The sequence below is a fragment of the Thermobia domestica genome, chromosome 12, assembly GCF_964235325.1.
Source record: "Thermobia domestica chromosome 12, izTheDome1.hap1.1, whole genome shotgun sequence".
Lineage (NCBI taxonomy): Eukaryota > Metazoa > Arthropoda > Insecta > Zygentoma > Lepismatidae > Thermobia > Thermobia domestica.
The window spans coordinates 44,597,298-44,609,405 of record NC_137465.1 but is presented as its reverse complement, the minus strand read 5'-3'; the positions used below and the strand labels follow the sequence as shown (position 1 = coordinate 44,609,405).

The 12,108-nt window shown below is 34.7% G+C and overlaps 1 protein-coding gene across 1 annotated transcript in view; it reads right to left on the bottom strand.

Moving 5' to 3' along the window:
- Positions 1 to 11,821, bottom strand: part of Sema2a (Semaphorin 2a) — a 799,786-nt gene extending 787,965 nt beyond the window's left edge. Inside the window, exon 1 of the mRNA XM_081733673.1 lies at positions 11,227 to 11,821. Coding sequence (XP_081589799.1) covers positions 11,227 to 11,377 — 151 coding nt within the window. The 5' untranslated portion in view covers positions 11,378 to 11,821. The remainder of the gene's footprint in view (positions 1 to 11,226) is intronic.
- Between the last annotated feature and the right edge of the window lie 287 nt (positions 11,822 to 12,108).

Here is a 12,108-nt window from a genome sequence, read left to right as displayed (position 1 = left end):
TGATAGTACGATTCACACGAGTTTTTACACATAGGGCTATATACAAATGGAAGTGACATATATCTCGATCAAATTATTCTCAACATAGATGAGGTTCGGGCCTGGAATGTTTTTTTATAATTTCACTTTGACGGTACAACTTAGGGAGGGGAAGGGAGGAGATATTTAAAAATTATCGAAAATGACCGATATTTAGTGTCCAATCCATAGTTTTCGGGGTCGTTGAGATGAAACTGACACTTCCGATACCATCTAAAACCAAATTCAGCCCCTATTATTACCCCTGATTACAGGTACAGGTGACAGGATTTTTACAGGTGACATAGGAAATGACCGATATTAGTCTCGAATTCCAATATCAATATACCAATTTATCCTGATACTTTTACTTTCACCGAAGGGTATTATTGCATATTAAACCATCAAAGGCGCCAGTCACACACAGTTTAGACACCAATCACTATCTGAAAATAAATAAGCTTCATAAATTCATGCAAATTACCAGGAATTGTATTTTGCATCTGCTTGCATTAATACGCCTATTTGTTCATATAATAATATTTACATAAACTCTGGAAAACGTAATAGGCGGAGAAATTGTCCTGTCTTTGCCGTTAAATTATAGTTATGGCAGACAACATAATTCAAATCTTCCTTTCGTTTTCTTTTCTTTTTATTATTATTGTTTTGAAGTGAAGGTCACATACAACATGCGTATTGATAGACCCTCAAGCAACCTCCATTTGAAAATGTCTATCCAATGTTGCAACCGTTCTCCATCATACATTTATGATTTAGTACATTTATAAAAAACGAACTGTAATTTAAGAATAGTCAAACTACTGTTTGCGTTTTCAGTCGGAGGAATTTACAATAGTTAAGTGTGATGGGAAGGTAGCATTATACAGCGTAGGCCGTAAGTCGATTAACGCTAATAGTTTACTCAGTTCTCAATTGACTAGAACAGCAGTAACTGATTGACGTAAACAACATGTTTTGGTGTATTTCGTGACAATACGTGGTCTCTCAATAATACGTTGTGAGAAGTGATTTTATGAATGATTCAAAAACCTTGTTACACTTGTAATTAAGTAAGTTTACAATGCATTGAAAGATACCACACAATGAACGCGTGTTCGTACTTTAAAAGTGGTCGTTTATGACCACAGTTACTAAAGATGTGATTGAATTATTTGTGCACTGTTTTGCGAATACTGTACTTCGATGTCGACAAGCAATCCGTAAGCAGAATAAAAGGTTTTAAAAAGACTGGGTCTGCAATGAATGTAGTGTGTTCCGATCAGTTCATTTATTATGAATTCGCTCCTTAAAAATGTTTTTTTTTTTTTTCCTTGTACTATTCTTTAAAATATGCACATGCATTGAAATTTCGTAAGTTGCATTTTACCATACTATATTGCAAGTGCCTCACTGTTAAGGAACACTATAGCTTTACATATCCAGAAATAAAAGCCTGTATAGGCAACGAACGACATACTTTTGGGGCTCCATAAAAATTACATGAGATACTTGAATCCAATCAAGCTGAATAATATGAGATACTTGAATGTGACATCTCGTGCTTAATTTTCGATAATTACGGTATTGAAAAAAATCTAATTTTTATGGGACCCTAAAAAAAGTAATTCGTTCGTTGCCAATACAAGCTTTTATTATAGTGGAACATTTCGTTTCTCTATTTATCTGTTGTATATGTAAAAATACGGCAGACACTTTAGTCTAGTGGTTACAGCACTGGACGTCCGTGTGGTCCCGGGTTCGATTCCCGGATGATGCTTTCCAATTTTTCTGCGTCCACCTAGTGTCGTGAGGCAAACTGGGAAGTCACGTGAATAAAAGACGCGACAGCCACTAGCTTTAGAAAGCTCTTGATACGCCTGTTGGAGACGGCCGATGCTACGCGCTGGCAATGTGTTCGACGCTAGCCTAGACTTGGTTCAGCTGGTCGCTAATAGATGGCGTTAGAGCGGATCAGGCCTATAAGGACTGTCATGTCAGACAGCCAGAGGTTATGTTTTATGTAAAAAAAAAAAAAAAAAGGAGTGATAATATATATAAAATCTTTGCACAATAGTTTAGTTAAACAAAAATTACAATTTTACATGTAATCATAATTTTGAGCTTTATCACATTAACTGTAATTAGTACCGGTATCTTGCTAGTATCATAATGCAGAGATTGATGAAAGTATACGTCAGTGTCAGTTTTATCTTAATAGGTGGCGTGATTACAGTAGTAAAGTATCAATTTTTAGGTTCGCGAAAACTAATATTTCAATTTTCTCGAAAACTGTACATGAGGATTTACATTCAGTCTTATATTTTTCAGTTTATGAGATCCATCGACCGTATGTATCATTTTTTGATATATATCTATATTTATTCCTTGGTAAACACTAATAATATTGCATAAATAACTTTTATAATTAGGTCTTTTGCCTTATAGTCGCGATACCTCAGGCCGGCACAATACATGATTTCGAAACCCCTAATTTGAAGACTGACGGTGGCTCAGTGGCAAAGCACTTACTTCTAGTGCAAAGGGTCCCTACATCGATCCCAGGCCAAGTAAGTTTGTAATAATTGATAATAATTAAATGTAATAATACATTGATTACATTTACTTATTATGAATTAACTTGCTAAAAGAAGAGAAAATCACAATACCGGTAACACACAAGTTTTAATTGGATCTTTCAGGTCTCTTACGAATTCCTACTCAAGTTAACTTGTACATTTTTCTCCTTTAGATATTTCTACTATCTATTTTTATGACTTTTTGTGCAGCAAAATTCCACTCTATGCTATCATCTTATTAAAATACGAAGCTCCGCTATATTTTCTCACATTATCATATCCTTCTCCTTTATAATATAAGAGCTTGTTTGAAAATGTTTTTTTTAAAAAATACGTTACTATTTCCTTGATACTCTTATCTAATACTCATACTTCCACTTCTTTCTTATTAAGATTCTGCATGTAAGTTTTAAGGGCACTTTTTCAAACTATTTCAAAAAAATATATGTAAGATAATATTAACAGTTTAACTTCTTATAAAATAATCCAAGGTAATGTGAAAACGGTTTTGAACATCAGCATTTATTTGTGAGTAATATGGCTTGTAAGTTGAGGATGTTTATTATGCATTTTCCTTGTATATTTATTTATTTTAGACTACTGGTATTAAAGCGTTCTTCTTAGTGATAAAAAGTGAACATTGTTCAAGGAAAATGCTGAATAATAATAATAATAATAATAATAATAATAATAATAAAACTTCGGAAAATGTTAAAAACTGCCAGGGGCCACGGTGGTCCAGTGGTAGAGCGCACACCGCTGGTGATTGGTCTGTCTTGTTCTATCCCAGACTACTTGAGTTTGTGTCGGACAACTCACGTCCGTTGGTTTTCTCGACGTTTTCCCGTTTCCTCCCACATGCTCATCCGGTGTTCCGACAAAACGTACCAGCGACAAAACGTACCACTTGAATTTTCGCGACAAAACGTACCACTTTTGACGACCTGTCATAAATGACAACCTGTCATGGACTAATTAAAACATTTCAGATATTTAATCCGCGACAAAACGTACCACTTAAAGGAAAAAAATGACCTTGAAATGTCAGACATTTAGTTCGAGGAAATCTTACATTGTAAACAGGGTCAGTGGTGGTTATTAAAATTTACGTTCACTAAAGGTTTTCGTGGGGGGGGGGGAGAATAGTGGTACTTTCAAGTGCTCTAGTAAACAGTTTTCTCAGATTTACAATATCCATGCAGATCAGTGGGTGCTTCTTCCATTTAAAGAAATGCCTTTGGGGGAAAGTCCAGGAGATAGGACTTTCGGTGGACAGAATGAGGAAATCAGGCCTGGTCATGGTCTTGCATCCCTTAGTCTTAGTCTTGGTCTTATATCGGCACTTTTCTCATCACCAATCTGTTCAACTTTTAACCTTATTTTGGCCGGTATACCGTCCTATCAAGTATTAAGTTTTGACGCCTGTCATTATTTGATGGCTGATTGGAAGACTCCTTGGAAGTAGCCCTCCAGGCAAGTGGTACGTTTTGTCGCTTGTCATTATTTAAAGTGTTTTTAGAAAACCCTTCAGAAGCAGCCCTCAGGGTAAGTGGTACGTTCTGTCGGTGGTACGTTTTGTCGCTAGTACGTTTTGTCGCGTATTCGCTCATCCTACCAATTCTTTCATAATCATTCACTTTCATCAATCATCTGTCTGCTCTAGCCTAAAACCATAACTGTAGAGCATAATATGTTAAACTATATATTTCATTTCATTTTTCTCCTTAAAAATTGCCGGAAAATTCAAATGGTTTTTGTGTCCAGAATATGAAAAATTGTTCTGCATTGCTTACTGCTAATTTATTATTTTTACTATTAGTAGTAATGGTAGTAGTACTACTGAATAAGACTATTTCCGTCAGTTTATAAGTGAATCCGGCCTGTTTACTAACAGATGTATATACTGCTATCCTTCCCAATATGAAATTCACTCATACTTTCAGGTTATTGACCAAAAAACGAACACTGGCATTTGTTGTCTTAATATCAGACACACAATTTCTACAATAGGGGAGTTCAGAGCGCAAGGTATTCTAGTCCACCTACTAGAGTTTGTGAGATAGAAGTTCCATTTAAATACTTTTTTATATATATTATAATATCTTTTAAGCACTGAAAGTGGGTTCAGGTGTTAATCTTAAATATGAAGTATGTACAAAATAGAAAAAAAAGTGGATTTGATTCTTTTGTACACTGAGCGTTCGAAATTGACAAAATAATAGAAATCTAGAAAACAGAACTAATAAAAAGTTGAATATTCTCCCTCCGTAATAGAAGATTCGGCGGATATTACAGACTAACACCCTCAGTGTTCTAAGAATATTCAGACACAGTCATCAGAGGTCTACATGAATGCAGATATCCGCAGCAATATAGTTTTTTGCAAACATACTGATTGTTTGTTGTTGCTGCGGATGATTTTATCAGAACCACACTGTAGGATCTGAGATTATACTATTAGTACGTCCTTGAGTTACTCCACACGATAACGTTTCGGCTGAGTTCGACGATAGAATCAATCCATTAACATCTTAACAAGTAATGGTTACTTTAACGTGCATTATTGTTCTAATTCCCTAGCTTCTATGCAACCTGTACATCAGCAAAATATTGTTGGTTGTCTATGATACAGGATATACAGTTTTTCTTAATACTAAAAGTTCATTAGCTTTCAGTTTTCCGCGTGATTATAACTTTTACTGTCTTAATAAGATTTTATCCTCTTTGCGAATAAGGGATAAAATTGCAAATATATAATATATTAATAAAAGGAATTTCCATGATCTTCGAGTCACTATTAAAGATTAACCTCTTGTATTAAGCGTCATAATTCTTTTCGGACAAATAACTATCACAACAAAATTGCCTTTAGCAGGATTTTGCATTTTCTTTCTTTGTTCCTACAAATCCTAAAATAAGTATGAAAAGGTTTATTGTGATTTTATGAATTTATTTGAGGAGACTTATTCTTTCTCACAGAGCTTTTATCCTCCGTTTCAACTTCCATTTTGAGCTGTAGCGAGTAGAGCTAGGAATTTTAGGTGCTACACTTTTTTCTATTCATATGTCCAAACTAGCTAGTGTTGCAAAGAAAATGTTAAATAAGCACTCCACTTTGTTTTGATTGCACCTTGCATTTAATTCAATGCAAGCATACTTTTGCATCTTTTCTCGATGTCATCCATCATCTTTTTTACAAGGGGCCGTGGTGGCTTAGTGGTAGAGCGTTCACCTCTGATGAATCGGGTCCTTGATTCGACCCCAGCTCGCGTTAAGTAAGCTTTGAATTAAGGGAAGTGGCAACATATCACCAAGCGGTATTGCTAAGTGCTTTTTTCTATCAAGAAATATTTACATTGTGATCGAAGAAGCAGTCTCAATGAAATTTAAATCTTTCATCTGTTTTAACTGTATTCTGGACTTCTAACTTAAATAACATTCTGTTCTGAAACTTGTTTTAGGCAAACTTTTTAATATATGAGTGAATTTTGAGTCTTCAAATAGGACTAGTAATTTTTGGTACTGCTTGGGTGAATATTTATATAAATATATTTACATATTTATATAAATATATTTACATATTTATATAAATATATTTACATATTTATATAAATATATATTGGAAACACACTTTTTCTTTTTCAAAATTTTGCACCCTTTAACCCTTTAATTGGCAAGCATTGATAGCATTACCATTAAAATATTCAGTTTGCTTTTATGGTAAAACCATGTCTTCCTGATCATAATTTCGTAATTTCAAAAGTATTTTTGTACGTTGGTTACACAATAGAGGGTGTTTATTTCAAAGCAACATTGCCATAAAATAGGTCTTATGCGTAGCTACTGAACAGCAGTGCCCTATTATGGTCCAATATCTTAAGAATACTCTTAGTAATTACCAACACTTTCGTTGAAATATTTTCCTACAGAGCAAGAAACCACAAATAAAATATAATAATAAAAAAGAACTTTCGCGGAACGTAGGAGATAAAGCTTCTACAATACTAACTTTGACTGTCCTCTGTTAACGAAGATTAGAAGTATCTAACGAAGCGACCCGCAAATCATGCATACGAATATTGCATGAAAGCAATAATGCCAGTTAAATGATCACTGAAGTTATAATTCGTGCGGACAACGCAACAAAATGTAATGTTGCTTGAGAGCAACAGTGCCAAATAAAGGGTTAAATCAAAATTTCGCACCTAATATTTCTAGCTCTACTTATGAGCAATGAAATATAAAAAAATAAATAAATAAATATCGATGTGTTCTGGAATTATTTAACAAATTGTATTTGATATTCAACTTGAGTTTGATTGATATATCATAGGACTCACAAAACTACAAAAGAGGCATTAACAATTGTTACGTTAAGATACTAATTTTCCAATCATATTCAATACCGGTACAGAAGAACTATATTGTCTGTGGGCGATATTTTATATCCGCGCAGGACACTTTCATTTAGAAACCACGATGTTTTAGGTCCGGAGGTTCAGTCCAGAATACATACAGGGGGCTTACGTCTATTTACAATTGCTTTCCTTATATAATATGCTTGATTATATTGTTACACTGGATTTCATATGGTAATAAATATTTATTATGTAGAGTTAATGGAGACCAACTTCTGGCCCTATAATTTATTGTCCAAAAATTCTTTAACACTAACGCACTAAACCTTCTGATTTGTCTATTAAAAGACTACATTCTTTTCACGGCTAAAGTCTGCAGGAAGGTGATTATATATATATTGTTTCCTATGGATCCAGGAGGCAATTGCCCCCCCCCCCTCCCCCCAGAAGAAGAAACTTTCTTATTGTATATATAAATAAAACCCATCCCAGAGTTTAGTGCTCTTTCTTTCTTTCTATAAAATTAGCTCTAAGTAGCAGTATTACAACCTACTTCCCCCACCTGAAAGTCCGTCCTGGATCCGCCCCTGTCCTATATGTTTTATAGATTTTTGTGTGAAAAAGTACACTGGCTAAAAGTAGGTTTTTAAAAGTAATTATTCATGTTATGGCTAGGTTGTGTAGTGTTGACGGTGCCTATTTGGAGTATACAGCAATTTGTAGAGGCTATAATGATGAAACAGTAACAATTCGCCTTATTATCGTGTATCCTAAATTGAAGCGTTCAGTGGATAAAGGGAATTAAAAAACCACTTCTGGTCATTTGGGATATGTTTCATATTTAACATCTGTATCGAAATCTGCTTTCTGAATTTAAAAGATTCTTGTTCATACAGTCTAAGTAACTCTTATGACGCAATAATAATAATAATAATAATAATAATAATAATAATAATAATAATAATAATAATAATAATAATAATAATAATAATAATAATAATAATAATAATACCGTTAATAATAACTTCTCCGTGTACTTATGCATATTGTACACACTGCATGTATCTTTTCTTACAGTTTTGATAATTGGACTTGAAGGGCCGCAGTATCTTAGTGGTAGAGCGTTCACCACTGGTGCATGGGGTCCTTGGTTCGATCACAGCTCGTGCTAAGTGAACTTAGAAACACCGTGTGCGAGGTTTTCTCGGGGTTATCCCGTTTTCTCCCACTTTATTCATTCCACCAATTCCTTTATTTGTCATCATCACTGTCTCCTTTAGCCTAGCCGGCATAAACGTGGGACGTAAAACTTTCATTTCAACTGGACTTGACTCCCTTATGCTCTGAACGCCCCAATTTATAGTATTGTGTAGGGAGAGGACTAGTGGTTGAAGTGAGACGGTGTGCGGTGATATGCCATACAGCCTCTGTTTTTTCAGTGATCAAGACATACCGTCACTGGAGAGTAGATCCTAAATACCTTTAATAAATTTATTTTTAAACACAGTAATTGACGAATAGCTTTCCCCGTAAAAAGATTTCATTTTTATGTAGAAATAATGTGTAAGTTGACAACCCAGACATTTGTCATCATTTTCCTACCTTTTGTTTTTTAAAATGAGGTATCTCCAAAGAAATTCATCTAGTTTATATTTTGATATGTCATACTGAATATTCTTTTTTATATATGTGTGTCGTCTTGCCTTAATGCATATAAATGTCGTGTTTTGAGTATGAGTGGGTTTAGGGGGGGGATCTTCCGGGGTTTGGATTACCCCAAAGTCGAATGAGGGGTCCGGGAGTTTTTCAACTGGAAATTGTTAACATAAAACACGGGTTTTGAGAATTTTGGTGTATAGATCTTTACAGTACAACATAAGAGGATTTTTTCCAGAAAGTTGCTGGTGGGGGATCAATGTCTTTCTTTCCATATCTGCCTCCCCCTAACTACAGAGAAGCTCTCCAATGGTTGTCAACCTTTAGGTAAATAGAAATGCAATGTTTTAGGTAACATACCCTCACTGTGAATCAACGTTTAGATACTGTAACCTGTATGTCGAGTCAAAATCGTAATAAATCGTATCGCCTCTGCTTTTTTTGCACTTCGAACATTGGAGAGTACTATACTCGGGTATGTTTCTCAATTTCGCTGTCACATGTCAGAGAACATAAACCCATTTGCAAAGGTCATATTAAGTTCTAAAGCGATTCAACAGACACATGTGAAAGAAAAAAAAAGTCCCGGCAAAAACAAGTAATTTAGCTCCCTTACTTACAAACGCTGGCAGTTAATCTATTAGCTAATTGCATTACTTTTCTCTTATCTCAGAGAATTACATTTGAAAACAATGCAGCTTTTAAGTTTTGCAAGTAGTAAAATGCAAGACAATAGAGAGAACTGACTCACTCAACTGAGTGCTTGCGGAGTCACGTGACCCTGTTTTCGCTTTTCTTTCTTCTTTTTTCACTTTTTTCTTTCGTTCTCGTTGTACGGCCGACGGCGATGAGGTACGCTCACGCTGCTCGGCAAACCAACGAACAAAAAGCAAGCAGATTTCAATGTCATCCGCTCCCGTGAGAAAGCACTCCACAACTATACGCACTAGCTGGAAGCTAAATATATTGAAGAAAACTAACCGCTTTATTTTATAGAATTTTAACATATATAAAGAATATCAAAAAGTATACCATTAATGATAACAAACAATGGAAGTTTTCGTATTCGTTACTGCATATTAAATGCCTTCTTCGCCATTTTAAAAATGCTCTCTTCATAAATTCACTGAACTAAATTTCATTATTATTATTATTATTATTATTATTATTATTATTATTATTATTATTATTATTATTATTATTATTATTATTATTATTATTATTATTATTAATTTGTTAGGCTGCAATTTAGCTTCCCTTTCAGCTTAACGTGGGATCCAAACTACATGAAGTCCCACCGGGAATCGAACCCAGGTCTCCATTATCATCATCATTATCATCATCATCACAAGTGTTATTGTTGTTATTGTAATATAACTTATCGAAACTGAAGGAAATGAGAACATGCAGTTTTCGAAGATTTTTAAATATACTAAAATTTATTTTTTTAAAAAAATAAACATTGTATATTGTTAAGTTCAAGTACTGTTAAAATTATTAAAAGTATCTCTCTAATTACTCGCATATGTTCATATTATTGTTATTACATACAGCGTGAATTACTGTCCAGAAGAGAGAGAGAGAGAGAGAAAAAAGAAACAAGTCTAACATTACCGTGCATAGAAATTGTTTGGTTGATCTTGAGTTCAGCGTTCCTTTCAGCAGCAAGGCTATATGAGACATGGATGAGCTCCTTGCAGGGATCGAACCCAGGTCTCCCACGCCAAAACCTTGTACGCTAACCGTTTAGCCATAAGGGAGTTACGTGCATAGAAATGTTCGCCTGAATACAAAGTTGTAGTTGCCTTAGCATAAATTTTAGAACTATTACAGATTTATCTACATTGTCTTTATAAAGTCATATCCTGTATCAATCATTAGATATCATTTCTGAAATAGCATATACTGTGTTTTATGTGTAATTAGGTTTACAGAGAAGTTTTCAGAAATCTTGTACTAAATTTATTATTTACAAGATATTAAATTCAGTTTAATTAATTCATTTTTTGGAGTTTAACGTTCCTTTTCACGATCGAGACTTCAGGAAACGTAGATCTACAAATTCATGTGGGATCCTACCGAAATTGAAGCCGTGTTTATCGCACTGAAGACAAAACGTTCACCATTCAGCCATGAATAAGCGTTGTGTATTTGTACAACTGAAAAATTAATTAAAAAAACAGAATAAATCAATTTGCACGAATTACCGTTTAATCAGTCAAATAATATGTGTCCATGCTGATTAAACATGGACACATTTAATCTGGCACTTGAAAATATGTATACTGTTTTTGTGAATTGAGAATAATCCTTGGACAAACTTGCATCCAAATGAAGTTAAGTTTGTATTGCCATTTACGGGAAAAATAGCGGTTTTCTGTTTAATAATTATTTCAGAATGATTAGCTTCATTGTTACAGTCCGTAACAATACTTACAACGAGCCACGTGACTCAAAACGTATCCTACCGTTAAATACTATATAAAAACATGCTAAATCACGTTCTTGTAAAATAAATGAAGATACTACAACAAAATCGCAGCACCTTTGAAAGCAAGGGCATAACGTTGCAGAAAATAAAATAATAAATGGCTTTTATTTAATGATAAGGTTACCTTTATGATGACGTAGATGATGTTTTCCGCAACATGGGGCTTCATAGTAAATCCCATAATGGTTCTCGAAGTCGGCTTGTACAGCGCTGAAGACGCCAAGCTCGGCTAGCACGCTGCATATGAGAACAAACCGGATCCAGTTCATTGCCATTGTCAAGGAACCGCTGGAATAACTTGCTCACTTTCTTAAGCAGAAATACTACGAAAAAAAAAAATAACAGCAACACTCTTCACACCAACAAAAACACTAAACAACAAAGCCAGACTCAAAGAAAATAATCACGAGATTTGTTTGTAATTGCTTGCTATTTTGTATATAATCACTCGGCGGGGTTTTTATTTCACGAAGATTTTTCATTCAGAATTTCACGATTCTTTTCATAGTTGGCCAAAGAAAACTAAGCACAATAAAATATTTTCTTTAGTAGAACATAAAAAAGGCAAAGCACAAACAAATTATACTAAAACAAAAACTTAATCGTAAAATAAACAGAAAAATCACGTGGGTTTGATCGTCGTAACATCCACAACAAACTGAACCATTTGCAGCATGGCTACATAACGCCTGCCGCGACCACACAACGAATCTAAACTGACTGGATCGCCGGAAAAGTTAATGTCGCTCCGCAATCGGTCATTCTCGTCAGCGAATCGGGTATTTTCGTCTTCACGCTTGGAGGTAACACAAACCGAAAAGAGAATGCACGAAATGTTGTTGGCTTGGGTCCTCGCACTCGACGGATCGAGATGGCAAGCGCAACCTGCCGCCAGGTTCCTAAGCTACGGTGGGATGCGAATGAAAGTAAAGCAAGAGTGCTAACGAAAGAAAGGGAGAAGACACAATCTTCCTGTCTGTTGACGGCAGAGGATATAAGACATTCC